At 45.4% G+C, this 20,027-nt stretch overlaps 1 protein-coding gene and 2 pseudogenes across 3 annotated transcripts in view; 2 read left to right on the top strand and 1 right to left on the bottom strand.

The window, feature by feature from the left end:
• Positions 1 to 13,991, bottom strand: part of DRAM1 (DNA damage regulated autophagy modulator 1) — a 47,944-nt gene extending 33,953 nt beyond the window's left edge. For 2 of the 3 annotated variants that reach the window (XM_054443976.2, XM_054443977.2), the window contains exon 1: positions 11,316 to 13,991. In XM_054443976.2, the coding sequence (XP_054299951.1) occupies positions 11,316 to 11,446 (131 nt within the window). In that variant the 5' untranslated portion in view covers positions 11,447 to 13,991. Of the gene's footprint in view, positions 1 to 11,178; positions 11,276 to 11,315 lie in introns of those variants that run through there. The other variant, XM_063646640.1, reaches the window with a different exon arrangement.
• Positions 13,992 to 15,591: 1,600 nt separating this feature from the next.
• LOC129010130 (10 kDa heat shock protein, mitochondrial-like) lies at positions 15,592 to 15,915 on the top strand (annotated as a pseudogene).
• Positions 15,916 to 17,383: 1,468 nt separating this feature from the next.
• Positions 17,384 to 17,477, top strand: LOC129011020 (U6 spliceosomal RNA; annotated as a pseudogene).
• The last annotated feature ends 2,550 nt before the right edge of the window (positions 17,478 to 20,027 follow it).

Here is a 20,027-nt window from a genome sequence, read left to right as displayed (position 1 = left end):
TCTTCTGGAGCCAGCTCTCGTGTCGTTGGCTCACAATAACTCTTCAATGCATGTTCTTGATGGAATGAAAGGCAATTACTGTGAGGTAAAGAAGACTATGAAACTTTTTATTAATTGAGATTGAGGCCGGGCACAGTGGCTTACACTTGTAATCCCAGCACTATGAGAGGCTGAGGTGGGAGGATCTCTTGAGCCCAGGAGTTCAAGACCAGCCCAGGCAATACAGTGAGACCCCGTCTCTACAAAAAAACAAAATTAGCCAAGCATGGTGGCATGTTCCTGTAGTCCTAGCTACTTGGGAGGCTGAGGAGGAAGGATCACTTGAGCCCGGAAGGCAGAGGCTGCAGTGAGCTGAGATCATGCCACTCACTGCAATCCAGTCTGGGCAACAGAGTGAGACCCTGTCCCTTGACCAAAAAAAAAAAAAAAAAAAAAAATTGAGATGTTTGAAAGTTGTCAGCCCTGCATCAGTCAAGACTTTTGAGCAATACTCTAATGCCCTTTTAAAAGGAAAAATAGAAGAAAAATATTCATAATTTTACTGAATTCACTGAGAACAAAAGAATTTGTTGTACCCAAATGACAGGGAAAATTTAAACCAGAGGATAAATTATATATTTACAGTAGACTCAGGCTGAACAACACTGCATCCATCACCCTCAGTTAATTTTGGGGCTGCAAAAGTTTGGGATCTTCACTTTTCTTACTGTGCTTTTCTTAGAATCAACTAATTTCATGTGTTTGTGAAATCAATATTCAATTATAAATGATCATCTCAAAAATAATACTTTTCGGCCAGGCACAGTGGCTCACGCCTGTAATCCTAGCACTTTGGGAGGCTGAGGTGGATGGATCACCTGAGGTCAAAGAGTTCGAGACCAGCCTGATCACATGGTGAAACCCTGTCTCTACTAAAAAATACAAAAATTAGCTGGACACGGTGGCAGACACCTGTAATCCCAGCTACTTGGGAGGCTGAGCCAGGAGAATTGCTTGAACCCAGGAGGAGGAGGCTGCAGTAAGCTGAGATGACACCATTACACTCCAGCCTGGGCAACAGAGCAAAAACTCTGTCTCAAAACAATAATAATAATAATACTTTTCTAGCTAAAGGTTTTAAATGGCATGCCTGTCTTTTTGTCTTTGTGACACTATAGATTAGAAATACTACGAGGTTATAATCACTGCACTGTAAAAATTGATATGTCATTAACATCATGTCAGAACATGTGATTTTATGCACACAGCCCTCATTAACTGACTATTTTTTATCCTGGTACCCATTGTTATGGCTGAACAGGAAAGCCAACATCACCACTGCCTGAAATTCTGTGTAGTCTCAGTAATCAAAAAAGTTGGTTTAAGCAAAAGTCATCAAAAATTAGGGCCAGGCACAGTGGCTCATGCCTGTAATCCCAGGACTTTGGGAGGCTGAGGCAGGCAGATCACTTGAGGTCAGGAGTTCAAGACCAGCCTGGCCAACATGGTGAAACCCCACCTCTACTAAAAATACAAAAATGAGCTGGGCATGGTGGTGGGAGCCTGTAGTCCCAGCTACTCAGGGGGTTGAGGCCAGAGAATCGCTTGAACCCAGGAGGCAGAGGTTGCAGTGAACCAAGATTGCAACACTGCACTCCAGCCTGGGTGACAGAGTGAGACTTCGTCTCAAAAAAAAAAAAAAACAAAAAAAAGTCTTCAAAACTTGTATGAATGAATACATACCACAAACATTTTATTTTAACTTAAAGTGTATCAATGTATATTCATTTGCCCACCTGTGGATATAGACCAATGCCGTTACAAGAGTATGGGTCCACTATGTCTTCTTGGCATATAAATCACATCTACTCTGAATCATCTCATTTCTAATTTTGGTTTCTTTAAAGTGGAGGGAAGTCTTAAAAACACTTTTGAAGCAATTTGAATTCAGACTCCTTCCAGTTTTCCTTATACTGGTTTCCTAAATCTTTACAGTTGTCAGATCAATTACTAAAAGGACTGCAAATTTTTTTTGGACAATTTGTCTCTTTTTAATCTTTCCAAAGCATTCAACAATTTTTTTTTTTTTTTTTTTTTTTTTTTGAGACGGACTTTCACTCTTGTCGCCCAGGCTGGAGTGCAATGGCACGATCTCAGTTCACTGCAACCTCTGCCTCCCAGGTTCGAGCGACTCTCCTGCCTCAGCCTCCCGAGTAGCTGGGATTACAAGCATGTGCCACCATGCCCAGCTAATTTTGTATTTTTAATAGATAAGGGGTTTCACCATGTTGGCCAGGCTGGTATTGAACTCCTGACCTCAGGTGATCCGCCCACCTCGGCCTCCCAAAGCACTGGGATTACAGGCATGAGCCACTGCGTCTGGCCCAACCAAATTTTTTTAGAAATTACAATTCTCTTTTTGCCTACACAGATCAATAGTTAATATGTATTGTGTTAAGTCACACAGTTATAATACAAAATAAAACTGGCATGAATATAAATACAATTTGGGAATAAATACAGTTGGCATTTGATAAGAATACAAAGACATGGGTAAGAGAAGCAAGTACCTACAGAGTGGCCCTCACAGGAAGGAGTTTTGAGGGGCCATTGGCTTCAGTCAGTGCGTTTTTCAAAGAACAAATTCATCAGTTAACCCAGCAAGTTGATTAAGTTGAGGCTACTAAATAAAAGAGCTTCTGATATTACATTCACATATAAAGCGATCACTTCTAAAATTAGCTCCCAACCAAACATCCTTTCTTAACCAGACCAATGTGGACTGGCCCCTTGATAATACTAATAGCAAGTGCTTCTACATACTATGTTCTTCCAACAGGATGTTAATGAGTTTTCTGTGAGTTCATGTTAATAATGAAGTATGTGCAATTATTAACCAATAGAGAAGCAGAGAGAAGTCAAGTAACCTGTCCAAAGTTCTACAGCTGGAACACATAATAGAACCATACCCTAATCCAGGCTGTCTGTTCCAAAGCTGTTGCTCTTAATCATGCTATGTTCCCTCTCAGTATTATTATTAAATATTGTAAATAGTCAACAATGCAAGTCAAATCGACCACAAACTGGGACTGCAAATCTTCTGAAACACAGGGATTTCATTTCTAACTGTGCTGGAAAACAGAACTGCAACAAAAGTCAATGAACAATGAGATGCTGGCAGAATCAGTTAACAATTAAAGAGGAGGAAACTAACAAGGTTAATGAAACAGGACCATATGACACAAATTACCTTGTTCAACATTCAACCAATATTTATCAAGTGCCTGCAATGTGTCAGGCTCTGTCACAAATGCTGTGGACAAATCCCAAATCTCTATCTTCATGGAGCATATATTTTGTGTGAGACAGGCAATAAACAAGATCAATATCCTTACATATAGATTAAGAATCGCCACTGGGAAGCCGGGCGTGGTGGCTCACACCTGTAATCCCAGCACTTTTGGAGGCCAAGGCGGGCAGATCACTTGAGGCCAGGAGTTCGAGACCAGCCTGGCCAACATGGTGAAACCCTGTCTCTACTAAAAATACAAAAAATTAGCTGGGCATGGTGGCGGGCACCTGTAGTCCTGGCTACTCAGGAGGCTGACACAAGAGAATCGCTTGAACTGGGAGGCAGGGGTTGCAGTGAGCTGAGATCATGCCACTGCTCTCCAGCCTGGGCAACAGAGCAAGACTCTGTCTAAAAAAAAAAAAAAAAAAAAAAAAAGTCCAGTGGGAAAATTGGAGTCTTCAGACATTTTTGCAAAAATGAACCTCTTCATATCCCCCTTCAAAAGCTTAATGTGGTTCACGGGAAACCTGGTGTTAAACCATTCATAGACAACCTGCTCCTGGGGCAGGGTTTTGTAGTAGCAGAGCAGCTCCCTCCCTCGATTTGAGCTACTGAAAGCGCTTGACACAAGGGTTTATAAAAAAACAAACAAAAAGAGAAGAAGGAAACTTTCTTTAAAGTTAAATGTGAAATGAAAGACTTACTATAATATAATCATAAAATTGTATTGGAAAAAGAATGCAAGGCTGGGCGTGGTGGCTCACGCCTGTAATCCCAGCACTTTGGGAGGCCAAGGCGGGAGTTCAAGACCAGCCTGACCAACATAGAGAAACCCCATCTCTATTAAAAATACAAAATTAGCCGGGCGTGATGGCGCATGCCTCTAATCACAGCTACTCGGGAGGCTGAGGTGGGACAATCGCTTGAACCGGGAGGCAGGAGGTTGCAGTGGGCTGAGATTGTGCCATTGCACTCCAGCCTGGGCAACAAAAGTGAAACTCCATCTCAAAAAAAAAAAAAAAGAAAAAACATTTTCTCTATAAAGATCAGCATCTGAAGAATTAACACATACTTGTCATAACCCAAAATTTGTGATTGTTATATAAATGCAAGTTAAAATCGTTATTTTCCTAATTTTTAGTATCATTTTTGAAGTTAAAGACAAGACCAAATTTCTTTTACTTCATTTACTCTGCAATTTTGTTCCTCCTTTTAAAGTGGCTTGATTCTAGGTGACCCAGTTTTCTGTCATCAACTACTGAGCAGAGATTGTGGGGTCATGAGGAAGAACAATATGGGTGGCCAAAGGCCACAATCTATCTCACAAAACTGTATTCACACAGAAAGTGAGACATGCTAATAAAGAGAAAAGGCAGGATCTAGAACTGGCAACACTGAAGAGTAAAGGATCACAGAATATCATGAGCAAGATATCACGGCAAGACACACATGCCAAAAAGAAGATGGAAGACAGTGGTCTATCAGCTGGAAAAAGTTAATAATTTGATTAAAAAACTATAACAAGTTAAGCATGATTTGGCTTGAGAATGTGGGTGTGGCCTTGTGCAAATCTTTTTTTTTTTTTTTTGAGACGGTGTCACTCCGTCACCCAAGCTGGAGTGCAGCAGTGTGATCATAGATCACTGCAGCCTCAGACTCCAGGCTCAAGTGATCCTCCCACCTCAGGCTCCTGAGTAAGTGTGACTATAGGTGTATCCCGCCACGCCCAGCTAATTTTTTGTATGTATTGTAGAGACAGGGTTGCACCATATTGCCCATGGCTGGTCTCAAACTCCTGGACTCAAGTGATCAGCCCACTTCAGCCTCCCAAACTGCTGGGATTACAGGCATGAGGCACTGCACCCGAGTGCAAATCTAAACTAATTTTTTGAGATTAGCTTTTATTTGTCCTTCCTTTTGATATGCTTTTGTTAGTGGTTTCAGAATAAGAAATATCACTTTATGCTGTCCTAACTTGTTATATCTCATGGTGGTTGGTCCCATGTTTTCAATTTTTTTTTCTTTTTTTTTGAGAAGGAGTCTCGCTCTGTCACCAGGCTGGAGTGCAGTGGCACAATCTCGGTCCACTGTAACCTCCACCTCCAGGTTCAAGCGATTCTCCTGCCTCAGCCTCCTGAGTAGCTAGGACTACAGGCACATGCCACCACGCCCAGCTAATTTTTGTATTTTTAGTAGAGATAGGGTTTCACAATGTTGGCCAGAATGGTTGTGATCTCTTGACCTTGTGATCTGCCCGCTTTGGCCTCCCAAAGTGCTGGGATTACAGGCGTGAGTGAGCCACTGCACCCGGCCTCATGTTTTTAATTTAATTTTCTGGTAGGAAACATTCATGCCAGGCGCAGTGGCTCACACCTGTAATCCCAGCACTTTGGGAGGCCGAGGCAGGCGGATCATTAGGTCAGGAGATCGAGACCATCCTGACTAACATGGTGAAACCCCGTCTCTACTAAAAATACAAAAAAATTAGCCGGGTATGGTGGCACATGCCTGTAATCCCAGCTACTCGGGAGGCTGAGGCAAGAGAATCGCTTGAACCCGGGAGGCGGAGGTTGCAGTGAGCCGAGATCGTGCCATTGCACTCCAGCCTGGGCAACAAGAGTGAAACTCCATCTCAAAAAAAAAAAAAAGAAAGAAACCTATTCATTTGGCTAAAAAATAAAACAAAAAGGTATGCCTTATAATCATCCTTTTTCCCCATCTGCCAATGTCTCACTGACCTTGACCTACTCCTCCCTCCATCACACAGATAAACCACTTTTATTAGTTTCTTTATGCAAGCTAATGCAAATATATATTATTTTTCTCCTCTTTTTTCTTAACTAATGAGAGCATATGTTGTTCTGCATCTTGCTTTTTCCCATGTAACAATGTATCTTGGAGATTTTTCCATATAAGTGTATTGACATAAAAAGAATCTGCTAGGTACAGAGAGCTTTCACTTGAAGTATCCTTTAATAAATAAACCATATTTATTTAGGCAATTCTCTACTGATAGTCATTTGTAGTTTCCAATCTTTTGTTATTCAAAGCAATGCCCTGAGTAACTTTGCAGAAATGCCATTCTTCACATGGGCATGTATACCTATAGGATAAATTTCAAAAAAAAAAAGGCTGTTGCATCAAATGATGGGGATGTGTGTGTGTATCTGTTATTTCCATAGATATTGCCCAAGTCCCACCATGGAGACTGAAATCAATTCACGTTTCTGTAAGCAATGTATGAGAGAGACTGTTTCCCCATATTCTCACCAGTACTAGTATCAAACATTTGGGTTTCTGCTAACCCAGTAGATCACAACTGGCATCAGTGAGTTTTAATTTGAATATTTATTCCTAGTCATAAAGTTGAGTATCTTTTCATATGTCTAAGAGCCATTTGCCAATTTATCCAATATGCTGAAGAATAACAATGTTACAAAGAGAAAGTATCTGATAAGGAAGCTGATTCTAAATGTCATACTGGGGAGAGGTCCTCCTTATGGTTGTGGCTCTTATTTAAGGTGTTCAATTGTGCTAAAAACATTAGACCATCAGGGGCCGGGCGCGGTGGCTCAAGCTTGTAATCCCAACACTTTGGGAGGCCGAGGCGGTCAGATCACAAGGTCAGGAGATCGAGACCATCCTGGCTAATACGGTGAAACACCGTCTCTACTAAAAAAAAATACAAAAAATTAGCCAGGGGTGGTGGCGGGCGCCTATAGTCCCAGCTACTCGGGAGGCTGAGGCAGGAGAATGGTGTGAACCCGGGAGGCGGAGCTTGCAGTGAGCCGAGATCATGCCACTGCACTCCAGCCTGGGCGACTGAGCAAAACTCCGTCTCAAAAAAGAAAAAAAACCTTAGATCATCAGAATGGCTGAACAATGTTAGAATGTAAAAGGAAACTCATCCTGAGTACTTTCAAATCACTGACTAGCCACCAAACCGAATGGCCATGTCAAGCTTTTCCTTAAGGGATGTGCCCTGTCCTGGAGTAAAGAGTGAGTACCCAAGAAATACTCATTCAGCAGATATTGAAAGCTTTCATGGATCTTACAATCCAGTGAAGGGAGACAGAAAATAAACATAATAAATAAGTTAAATCACATGATTTGTTAGAAGGTGATACGTGCTGTGGTGAATAATAAGACTGGATATGGGGACCAGTAGTGGCCAGGTGCAATTTTTAAAAAGGGTGATCAGGGCAGGTCTCATCAAGATGATCACATTTGAACAAAGGAAGTGAAAAGGTCTGCAGGAAGGTAACATTTGAACAAAAGAGGTAAGTGAAAAATAGCTGCAGGAAGAACACCTGACAGAGGGAACAGCCACTGCAAAGGCCTTGAGAAGGAGGGGTGCTTGATGTGTTTAAGACACAAGGCCAGCGTGGTTGAAGGGAAGTACAAAAAGCAGGGGTAGAGGAGAGGAGGAGGTGATGAGCTAAAAGATACTGTCAGCCTGGCATGGGGGTGCACACTTTTAATTCCAAGTACTCAGGAGGCTGAGGTCAGGGGATTGCTTGAGCCATGGAGTTCAAGACCAGCCTGAGCAACATAGCAAGACCCCATCTCCAAAAAAAAAAACAAAAAAAGAGATAAGGTTGAATATTTCAGGGCCAGTGGATAAATGTAGAGTTATCACTTCTCTATGTCTAGTTCTTTTATATTTTTGAGAAAGAGTCTCACTCAGTCACCCAGGCTGGAGTGCAGTGGCACAATCTTGGTTCACGGCAACCTCCGCCTCCCAGGTTCAAGCGATTCTCATGCCTCAGCCTCCTGAGTAGCTGGGATCACAGGAATGTGCCACCACGCTCAGCTAATTTTCTATATTTTTAGTAGAAACTGCACCCGGCCTTCTTCTCTATGTGTCGTTCTTATCCACATCTTGTTGCTGCACCAAGGACTTGCTTTCTAGGAGCAGGCAGAGGCAATCCAGTGTTCCGGCTGCTCAGGTAAGCAGAGAGCAAACAACCTAAAAGCCCCAGGCACACATGGGCAATCAATACATATGTTTGTTGTGTGTTGGCTGAGAACTCCTGGCAACAAGGGGGCATGCCTTTTTCTCCTGTAATTCTGCTTTTCCTGATGGTTTCCTCGTTAAATTTTAAACCCCTTCCTTGTAGGGTCTGTGATTTGAGCATCTCATAAGTGGTTAACCTTGTCAGCTTATTTTCCCATTTCTGAATGTCTCCCATTTCAAGTTCACCTTGGAGTGATATTAATCACATCTACATCAGACACCTCTATGAACATTCAAAACCTGCTTTTGACAGCCTGGCCAATGAATATCACATATTATCTGTCCTCAACCTTCAGATCTGGGACAAACATGGCTACTGTTTTCTCAATAAGAAGCACTGCAGGCTGGGCGCGGTGGCTCACACCACCTGTAATCCCAACACTTTAGGAGGCTGAGGCAGGTGGATCATCTGAGGTCAGGAGTTCAAGACCAGCCCGACCAACATGGTGAAACCCCATCTCTACTAAAAATACAAAAAAATTAGCTGGGCGTGGTGGCAGGTGCCTGTAATCCCAGCTGCTTGGGAGGCCGAGTCAGGAGAATTGCTTGAACCGGGAAGTGGAGGTTGCAGTGAGCCAAGATTGCACCATTGCACTCTAGCCTGGGCAACAGAGCAAGACTCTGTCTTAAAAAAAAAAAAAAAAAAAAAAAAAAAAAGGAAGCATTGCAGGACACAGCAAGATGCCATCTCTACAAATACAAAAAAATTAAAAATTGGCTGGGCATGGTTGTGCACGCCTATCTACAGTCCCCAGCTATTCAGGAGGCTGAGGCGGAAGGATCAATGGAGCCCAGGAGGTCAAGGCTGCAGTGAGCTGTGATCCCACCACCGCACTACAGACTGGGCAACAGAGCGAGACTTTGTCTGAAAAAACAAACAAACAAACAAACAAAAGAAACAGCACTGCAGGTAGAGCAGCTCTTTACCTTTTTTTTTTTTTTTTTTTCTGAGACGGAGTCTCGCTCCATCACCAGGCTGGAGTGCAGTGGCTCTATCTCGGCTCACTGCAACCTCTGCCTCCCAGGTTCAAGCAATTCTGCCTCAGCCTCCCAAGCAGCTGGGACTACAGGCACACACCACCACGCCCAGCTAATTTCTGTATTTTTAGTAGAGATGGGGTTTCACCTTGTTGGCCAGGATGGTCTCAATCTCTTGACCTCGTGATCCGCCAGCCTCGGCCTCCCAAAGTGCTGGGATTACAGGCATGAGCCACCGCACCCAGCCGAGCAGCTCTTTACTTTTACACAAATCTAGAAGGATCTATCCTGCTTCAGAAGCAAGATGATGGCACTTGGGCCTGAGATGTGCCATGAGAAACCAAGCCTAGGTTTCTTTCAAGCATAATACCAGATGGGAGGGCCAGGTGTGGTGGCTCACGCCTGTAATCCCAACACTTTGGGAGGCCAAAGCAGGGGGAATGATTGAGCCCAGGAGTTTAAGACCAGCCTGGGCAATATAATGAGACCTTGTCTCTACTGAAAATAAAAAACCATAATAAAAAGTGGAAAAAACCAAAAGGCCAGATGGGAACGTCTCCTCGATATACATAACATCTCTTCTTTCATAGGCAAAAACCACCACCATTACTGCAAATTTGCTTCTGTGCACTATTCTACCTATTGCTCTCTTCCCTGTATCTTTTAAATGCTAGTTCCCTGGGAATGGTGGCTCACACCTGTAATCCCAGCATGTTGGGATGCCAAGGCAGGAGGATCATTTGAGGTCAGGAATTTGAGACCAGCCTGACCAAAATAGTGAAACCCTGTCTCTACTAAAAATACAAAAAAATTAAGCCAGGTGTGGTGGTGCACGCCTGTAACCTCAGCTACTTGGGAGGCTGAGGCGGGTGAATCGCTTGAACCCCAGAGGCAGAGGTTGCAGGGAGCTGAGACTGCGCCACTGCACTCCAGCGTGGGCGACAGAATGAGACTCTGTCTCAAAAAAATAAAAAATTTTTTAAAAAATGCTAGTCCCCTCTTGCTCGATCTTTGTTTCCCCTTTCTCCACACTCCTCACCCCCCCCCAAAAAAAACCGAAAAACAAACAAACAAACAAAAAACAGAACATTGCTCACCAGACAGAATGGCTGTAGGGAAGAAGACGCCCTACATTTTCTATCACAGCAGTAACAAACCTTGGGTGTCACCAACCTTATCATCCGTTCACCAACCAATGCATGTCCAGAGGGGTCATACTACTTAGATAAGGATGGATGGTTCTAACGTTTAAAGAATACTGCCACTATGAGAAAGGCACTGAGCTGGAACCCACATAGGAGGATCAGACCATTGTCCCTGGCACTGAAGTGCCCCTCAGGAAAGGTGGAGGCCAAAGCACAGGAAAAGTGAATGGGTAAAATAACACAAAAGATGTCACAAGTTGTTGACAAGTTGAGGGCTTTGGGGTCACAGTGCCCAGAGGTGTCTGGTGCAGCTCCAGAGAATTTAAGCCAGACTCCCAGGGACCTGGGGGCAGCACAGTGTTGCTTTCCGCATGGCTGGGTGTGAATTCTGCTCCTACCATTAACTAGTGTGACATCAGTGTCACGTTGATGATATTTCATCAACTTTATACTACTACTCCCTTGCAGGAATAATAAGCCCAAACATCCACTTCAAGGGATGTTGGGATGCAGAAGTGAAAATAGTGGCTGTTAGCATATACCTGGATCTACCTCTTGTATAATATATGTCATCTATCAGGACCCATCTTGTTTCAATATCGCCTAAGAACGGCCTGCTGAGATTCTGTCCCATACCCAGACTGAAAGCTCTACCGTCTATCCTGAACTTCTCCTTGCTGCCACCCTGTTCCATGCTCCGGGTACAGGCAGAAGTGCTCAGCGCCGCACCCACTGCCTCCCTAAACATCCCAGGCTGTCGGGAGTACCTCTCCTCCTGCTTACACCTCGGCCTGACCACACGACGCCCCCAGCTGGGTCCGGACGCCTTCCCTCCCCGTCGGCAGCGCTCCCTGTGGTCCCTGTGCCTTGCTCCTGGGGCCCTGCCGCCCACCCTGCCGCTCACCTGATGTAGGGGAGGAAAGGGTTGACGTGCCCGGAGAGCACGGCGACCACGTAGGAGATAATGAAGGCGGCTGACGACCAGGTCACCAAGAGGAAGGGGACGAAAGCCATTCCCCTCAGGAAGCACAGCATCGCGCAGCCGCCGCCGCCGACGGAGTGCTGCGCCCAGCGGGGCCGGGCGCCGGGTTGCTCCGGGCTGCCTGGAGGCGGCGGCCGGGCGCGGACAGTCACGGACGGTGGGAAGGGAGGCTCCGCGACGGCCTGGGCAGGCCCAGCCCGGGAGGGAGGGGAAGCGCGAGGAGCGGAGCGAGGTTGCGGGCGGCGAGGCTGCCGGGCCAGAGTGGGTGGGGCGCGGGCTGCCCGGGCTTGTTGCGAAACGAGTGAAGTCACAAAGCGGCCCGGCAGGGTCGCAGGCGCGCGGCGACCTCCAAGCTGACGCGACGCCGGACCCGCGGAGGGGACGCGGGGGTCGGGTTCCTTTCACTTTTGGTTCGGACACTCGGGGGGGGCCGGGTTGGGCGCGGGCGGGCGGCGTGGGGTCACTGGCGGGGACGCCCGCTCTGGCCTTCCCACCCTGGCCCTACCGCGCTGGCTCTTGCGCAACTCTGGAGAAAAGGATTTATTTCTCCCAACCCTTCCCTCCCGGGGGATTTCCGGAGTGCCGGGCCTCGCACCCCGAGGGCGCCCCCTCCGAGGTCCCGCCGCCGGCGCGTCGCGGCAGTGAGAGTGGCCACTGCGTGGTGACACCCACGCCATCCGGTCGCGCTGCTGCTGCGGGGGTCGGGCAGAAGTGTTCAGTGAGGTTCGCTAGGTGACGGGGCGAAGATGTGGCTCCCACCTCAATGGTGAACACCCGAAAACCCAGACAGAGTGGGAACGGGTGGGGTGGAGAGTACGCGGGTGGGGTGCGGGGCAGGCGGGTGGGACTGCGCTCCCACGGAGCCGGGAGGCCCATTGTGCTGCTTTCTAGGAGAGCGCAACAGGAGAATATTTCCTGGAAATAAGATTTCCCAGGCCGGGCGCCGTGAATAGCCATCACTTTGGGAGGCATCCAAAAGCCATCACCCCTGGAATTGCCACCACTTTGGGAGGCCGAGGTGGGAGGATCGCTTGAACCCAAGAACTAGAGATCAGCCTGGGTAACATAGCGAAACCCCGCTTCTACAAAAAAAAAAAAAAAAAGAAAGAAAGAAAAAGAAAAAAAGCCGGTTCCAGTTACTCAGGAGACTGAGTTGGGAGGATCACTTGAGCCTTGGGGGTCGAGGCTGCAGTGAGCCTTTATCACACCACTTCACTCGGCCTGGGTGCCAGAGCAAGACCTTGTCTCAAAAAAAAAAAACAAAAAATCCCCTTTCTCCCCTCCGGGTTCTGGAGCCTTGGCCTAAGATGATTAATGGTGACTTGATACATTTCAAGCCCTGTGAAAGGGATTTGTGTTCTGGAGGCACTTATAAGCACATGATTTTGACAGTTTAGGGAGTCTGAGCCCAACATATGTGGCCGAAATTGTTGGGTCATTGGTGACCAAAGATAGGTTCCTTTCAGCCACAAACACATTTCATGGGTGCCATGCTAGGCTACAAAGATGAAATAGTAATAGTACCCTCAGGACGAGGACACTGATAGATCAAAATAACAAAATTAGGCCGGGCATGGTGGCTCATGCCTGTAATCCTAGCACTTTGGGAGGCCAAGGTGGGTGGATCACCTGAGGTCAGGAGTTTGAGACCAGCCTGGCCAACATGGCGAAACCCCATCTCTACTAAAAATACAAAAAATTAGTCAGGCACCATGGCTCCCGCCTGTAATCCCAGCTACTCAGGAGGCTGAGGCAGGAGAATCGCTTGAACCTGGGAGGTGGAGGTTTTCTCAGTGAGCTGAGATCACACCACTGCACTTCAGCCTGGGTGACAGAGCGAGACTCTGTCTCAAAAATATAAATAAATAAAAACAAAATAACAAAATTATGCTATGTGGTTTATTAAATGGAAAGGAGAGGATTTTAAAATGGAAAGGAGAGACATGCGCAGAGCTGAGGGCCAGGGGCCTGGGCTCAGATGAAGGACCACAGAGGTATTCTGACAGATGACATCAGAGTTTTCAAAAGGAAGTAATTACTAACCAGGCAAAGAAAAATGAGATTAGCATTCCAGGCCCAGAAAACAACTGGAGGAAATGCATACATAGAGCTTGCTTCCCTGGGACTATGAAAGCACTTAAATAAGTGTGAGGCAGCAAATGGAGAGAGGAACAAAGAGGCCAAGTCACCAGAGTCCTGCTGAGAATCTTGGATTATTTTTGGTATTAAGGAGAAAGTAGGAACATGGGCAGACTAGTATTTCAAGAGATCACTGTGGCTGTGGAGTGAGTGCCCGCCATACAAAACAAAATAGAAAATTTAAAATAAGGCTTTTTAAAAACCACAAAACTGGCCAGGCGTGGTAGCTCACAGTTCTATAATCTCGGCGCTTTGGGAGGCTGAAGCCTGGACGATATAGTGAGACCCGCAACCATATCTACAAAAAATTTAAAAATTAGCTGGGTGTGGTGTTGCATAACCTATGGTTCCAGCTACATGAGAGGCTTAGGTGGGAGGATCACTTGAGCCCGGAGTTCGAGGCTGCAGTGAGCTATGATCACACCACTGAACTCCAGCCTGGATCACAGATTGAGACTCTATTTCAAAAACAAATAAAAATTTAAAAATGGTCAGGTGCAGTGTAATCCCAGCACTTTAGGAGGTTGAGGCAGGCACATGACCTGAGGTCAGGAGTTCGAGACCAGCCTGGCCAGTATGATGAAGCCCCATCTCTACTGAAAACACAAAAATTAGCTGGGCATGGTGGTGCGCGCCTGTAATCCCAGCTACTCGTGAAGCTAAGGCATGAGAATTGCTTGAACCTGGGAGGCAGAGATTGCAGTTGAGCTGAGATTGCAGCCACTGCACTCCAGCCTGGGCAATAGAGCAAGACCCTGTCTTTAAAAAAAAAAAATGGCCAGGCACAGTGGCTCACGCCTGTAATTCCAGCATTTTGAGAGGTGGAGGCCAGCGGACCGTGAGGTCAGGAGTTTAAGACCAGCCTGGCCAACATGGTGAAACCCCGTCAATGCTAAAAAATACAAAAATTAGCCAGGCGTGGTGGCGGGCACCTGTAATCCCAGCTACTCAGGAGGCTGAGGCAGGAGAATTGCTTGAACCCAGGAGGCAGAGGTTGCAGTGAGTGGAGACCGTGCCATTGTACTCCAGCCTAGGCGACAGATAGAGACTCTGTCTCTAAATAAATAAATAAATAAATTTAAAAAATAAAAAATAAAAATCACAAAAGTTAGCAACCATGGTTTCATTGTCATCTCTACCTAGGTTTCTGTGTTCTGAAAATCACTCTATTCCTTCCCTTTTTTCCTTTCCGGCCCTACTACTGATTCATCAGACTAAAAAAAAAACTCTCCGTAAGCAAAGAAATTATAATATCAAAGGGAATTCACCTGATCATCTTACCCTTCTGCTGCTTACGTAATTCCCTTAATTAAGCAATTCAATTGGCTAATCACTTTTAACACAGATATAAGAATTGTCTGGCCAGGTGCAGTGGCTCACACCTCTAATCCCAGCACTTTGGGAGGCCGAGGCGGGCGGATCACGAGGTCTGGAGATCAAGACCATCCTGGCTAACACGGTGAAACCCCGTCTCTGCTAAAAATACAAAAACAAAATTAGCCGGGCGTGGTGGCGGGTGCCTGTAGTCCCAGCTACTCAGGAGGTTGACACAGGAAAATGGTGTGAACCTGGGAGGTGGAGCTTGCAGTGAGCCGAGATAGCGCAACTGCACTGCAGCCTGGGCGACAGAGCAAGACTCTCAAAAAAAAAAAAAAAAAAAAAAAGATCTGAGGCCGGGCATGGTGGCTCACGCCTGTAATCCCAGCACTTTGAGAGGCCAAGGCGGGCGGATCACCTGAGGTCAGGAGTTCGAGACCAGCCCAGCCAACAAGGTGAAATGTCATCTCTACTAAAAATACAAAAATCAGCCGGGTGTCGTGGTGGGGCCCTGTAAGCCCAGCTACTCGGGAGGCTGAGGCGGGAGAATCGCTTGAGTCCCGGAGGCAGAGGTTGCAGTGAGCCGAGATCACACCACTGCACTCCAGCCTGGGCAACAAAGAGCAAAACTCGGTCTCAAAAAAAAAAAAGAGTTGTCTGACTATAGAGCTAACAAGAATTTGTCACTTAAGATGAGTATGTATACACGAGAGCAGAGTACGAGTCTGAGGCGGAGGAAATCATGGCAGGCTAAGCATTTAGAAAGTTTCTTCTACTCTTTGACCGAGTTTTGGTTGAAAGGAGTGCTGCTGAAACTGTAACCAAAGGAGGCATTATGCTTCCAGAAAAATCTCAAGGAAAAGTATTGCAAGCAAGAGTAGTCGCTGTTGGATGGGGTTCTAAAGGAAAGGGTGGAGAGATTCAACCAGTTAGCGTGAAAGTTGGAGATAAAGTTCTTCTCCCAGAATATGGAGGCACCAAAGTAGTTCTAGATGACGAGGATTATTTCCTATTTAGAGATGGTGACATTCTTGGAAAGTACGTAGACTGAAATGTCACTATTGAAATGGCATCAATGTGAAGCTGCCCATTCTACTGAAGTTCTGAAATCTTTCATCATGTAAATAATTTCCATATTTCTCTTTTATAATAAACTAATAACATCCAGTGTCTCCAAAATTGTTTCCTTGTACTGATATAAACATTTCCAAATAAAAATATGTAAATGAGTGTAAAAAAAAAGAGTATGTATACATATATATTTAAAATAAATACACTGTAAGTGTAAAAGTTCTGGCTTTTTTTTTACTTTTTTTTTTTTAGAGAGTCTCACTCTGTCACCCAGGCTGGAGTGCAGTAGTACAATCTTGGCTCACTGCAACCTCTGCCTCCCGGGTTCAAGCATTCTTGTTCCTCAGCCTCCCAAGTAGCTGGGACTACAAGCATGCACCACCATGCCCAGCTAATTTGTTGTTATTGTTGTTGTTGTTGTTTTGAGGTGGAGTCTCGCTCCCATCATGCGGGCTGGAGTGCAGTGGCACGATCACTGCTCACTGCAACCTCCACCTCCTGGGTCCAAGCGATTTTCCTGCCTCAGCCTCCCGAGTAGCTGTGATTATAGGCATGTGCCACCGCCCCCAGTTAATTTTGGATTTTTAGTAGAGACAGGGTTTTCGCCATATTGATCAGGCTGGTCTTGAACTCCTGACCTCAGGTGATCCACCTGCCTCCTCCTCCCAAAGTCCTGGGATTACAGGCTTGAGCCACCTGTGCCCAGCCAAGCCATTGATTTTAGGAGTAGTTTAGGGATGGTCAATCTTGTAGCCTCCAGCGGCGTGACTCCTAAACCATAATTTTTAATCTTTTGGGTAATTTGTTAGTCCTACAAAGGCAGTCTAGGCCCCAGGCAAGAAGGGGGTTTATTTCAGGAAAGGGCTGTTATTGTCTTTGTTTCAAACTATAGTCTATAAACTAAGTTCCTCCCAAAGTTAGTTCGAATGAACAAGGACAGCTTGGAGGTTAGAAGCAAGATGGAGTTGGTTAGATCAGATCTCTTTCACTGTCTGTTATAATTTTGCAATGGCAGTTTCAGAGTCACATGATTTTTTTTTGTTCTCCAGTGCATATAGAATTTATATTTACATTATACGATAAACTATTACGTGCACAATAGCATTATGTCTTTAAAAACCATGTACAGACCTTAATTTAAAAATATGGCCAGGCACAGTGGCTCATGGCTGTAATTCCAGCACTTTGGGAGGCCAAGGAAGAAGGATCACTTGAGCTCAGGAGTTTCAGACCAGCTTGGACAACATAGTGAAACCTCATCTCTACAAAAAAATCAAAAAATTAGCTAGGTATGGTCATGTACACCTGTGGTCCCAGCTACTTGGGAGGCTGAGGTGGGAGGACTGCTTGAGCCCATGAGGTCAAGGCTGTAGTGAGCCATAGTTGTACCACTGCATGCCAGCCTGGGTGACAGAGAGACCCTGACTCAAAAAAAAACAAAAAACAAAAAACAAAACAAAATGGTGCTTGCTTTGGCAGCACATAAACTAAAATTGGAACAATACAGAGAAGATTAGCATGGCTCCCTTAAAAAACATATTAAAAAATAATTTTTTTAAAAACTTTATTGACTGGGCACAGTGGCTAACGCCTGTAATCCTAGCACTTTGGGAGGCCAAGGCAGGCAGATCACAAGGTCAGGAGTTCGAGACCAGCCTGGCCAATATGATAAAACCCTGTCTCTACTAAAAATACAAAAATTAGCCAGGCGTGGTGGAGGGCGCCTATAGTCCCAGCTACTCAGGAGGCTGAGGCAGGAGAATTGCTTGAACCCAGGAGGCAGAGGTTGCAGTAAGCCAAGATTGCACCACTGCACTCCAGCCTGGGTGACAGAGCAAGACTCTGTCTCAAAAAAAAAAAAAAAAACTTTTATTGCTGGCAGGGCATGCTGGCTCACGCCTGTAATCCCAGCACTTTGGGAGGCTGAGGCAGAAGTATGGCTTGAGGCCAGGAGTTCAAGACCAGCCTGGGCAACATAGTGAGGTCTCCATCTCTATGGGGGAAAAAAAAAAAAAGATAAATATGTATTTTTAAAAATACTTTATTGCAAAAAATTGCTAATCATCATCTGAGCCTTCAGCAAGTCATAATCTTTTTGCTGTTGGAAGGTCTTCCTTGATGTTGATAGCTGCTGACTTAGGGTGGTGGTTGCTAAAGGGTGGGGTGGCTGTGGCAATTTCTTAAAATAAGACAGAGAAAATTGACTCTTCCTTTTACAAAAGATTTCTCTGTAGCATGCAACTCTGATAGCATTTTACCCACAGCACAACTTCTTTAAAAATTGGAGTTAATTCTCTCAAGCTCTACTGTTTCTTTATCAATTAAGTTTATGGAATATTCTTTTTTTTTTTTTTTTTTTGAGATGGAGTCTCGCCCTGTCGCCCAGGCTGGAGTGCAGTGACCCCATCTTGGCTCACTGCAATCTCCGCCTCCTGGGTTCACGCCATTCTCCTGCCTCCCAAGTAGCTGGGACTACAGGCACCTGCCACCATGCCCGGCTAATTTTTTGTATTTTTAGTAGAGACAGGGTTTCACCGTGTTAACCAGGATGGTCTCGATCTCCTGACCTCGTGATCCACCCACCTCGGCCTCCCAAAGTGCTGGGATTATAGGCGTGAGCTACCGCGCCCGGCCAAGTTTATGGAATATTCTAAATCTTTTGTTGTCATTTCAACAATGTTAACAACATCTTCAACAAGAGTAGACTCCATCTCAAGAAACCATTTTCTTTGTTCATCCATAAGAAGTAAGTACGGCTGGGTGCAGTGGCTCACACCTGTAATCCCAGCATTTTGGGAGGCCGGGGCAAGCAGATCACCTGAGGTCAAGAGTTCAAGACTAGCCTGGTCAACATGGAGAAACCCCATCTCTACTAAAAATACAAAAATTAGCTGGGTGCAGTGGCGTGCGCCTGTAATCCCAGCTACTCGGGAGGCTGAGGCAGGAGAATTGCTTGAACTAGGGAGGCAGAGATTGTGGTGAGCTGAAATCACACTACTGCACTCCAGCCTGGGTGACAGAGTGAGACTCCATCTCAAAAAAAAATAAAAAATAACTCCTTGTCTGTTTACCTTTTATCATGAGATTGCTGCAATTCAGTCACGTCTTCAAGCTCTACTTCTAATTTTAGTTATTTTGCTGTTTCCACAGTGGAGGAGTTACTTCCTCCACTGAAGTCTTGAACCCCTCAAAGCCATCCATGAGGGTTGGAATCAAGTTCTTTTAAACACCCGTTAATGTTAATATTTTGACCTCCTCCCATGAATCATGAATGTTCTTAATGGAGTCTAGAATGATGAATCCTTTCCAGAAGGTGAATCCTTTGCCCAGATCCATCAGAGGAATCACTATCTATGGAAGGTATAGCCTCATGAAATGTATTTCTACAATAAGACTTGAAAGTTAGGGGCTGGGCATGGTGGCTCACACATGTAATCCCAGCACTTTGAGGCAGGAAGATTGCTTGAGCTCAGGAGTTCAAGGCCAGCCTGGGCAACATGGAGAAACCCCACGTCTACAAAAAATTTTAAAAAATTAGTTGGGCATGGTGGCACGTGCCTGTAGTCCTAGCTACTTAGGAAGCTGAGGTGGGAGGATAGCTTGAGCCTGGTAGGCAAAGGTTGCAGTGAGCCACAATCATACCACTGCACCCCAGCCTAAGTGTCAGAGCAAGACCCTTTCTTAAAAAAAAAAAAAAAAAGAAAGTTGAAATTACTCCTTGATCCATGGGCTGCAGAATGGTTGTGTTGGCAAGCATAAAAACAACATTAATCTCCTTGTACATCTCCACCAGAGCTCTTGTGTGACTAGATGCATTGTCAATGAGCAGTAATATTTTGAAATAAATCTTCTGAGCAGTAGGTCTCAAAAGTGGGCTTAAAATATTCAGTAAATCATGCTGTAAACAGATGTGCTGTCATCCACATGTTGTTATTCATTTATAGAACACAGTGCAGATTTAGCGTAATTCTTTTTTTTTTTTTTTTGAGATGGAGTCTCGCTCTGTCGCCCAGGCTGGAGTGCAGTGAGGCGACCTCGGCTCACTGCAACCTCCACCTCCTGGGTTCAAGCAATTCTCCTGCCTCAGCCTCCCAAGTAACTGGGATT

Source organism: Pongo pygmaeus, chromosome 10 (genome assembly GCF_028885625.2).
Source record: "Pongo pygmaeus isolate AG05252 chromosome 10, NHGRI_mPonPyg2-v2.0_pri, whole genome shotgun sequence".
In the NCBI taxonomy this organism is placed as follows: Eukaryota; Metazoa; Chordata; class Mammalia; order Primates; family Hominidae; genus Pongo; species Pongo pygmaeus.
The sequence above is the reverse complement of the archived record's forward strand: the minus strand, read 5'-3'. Positions and strand labels throughout refer to the sequence as shown.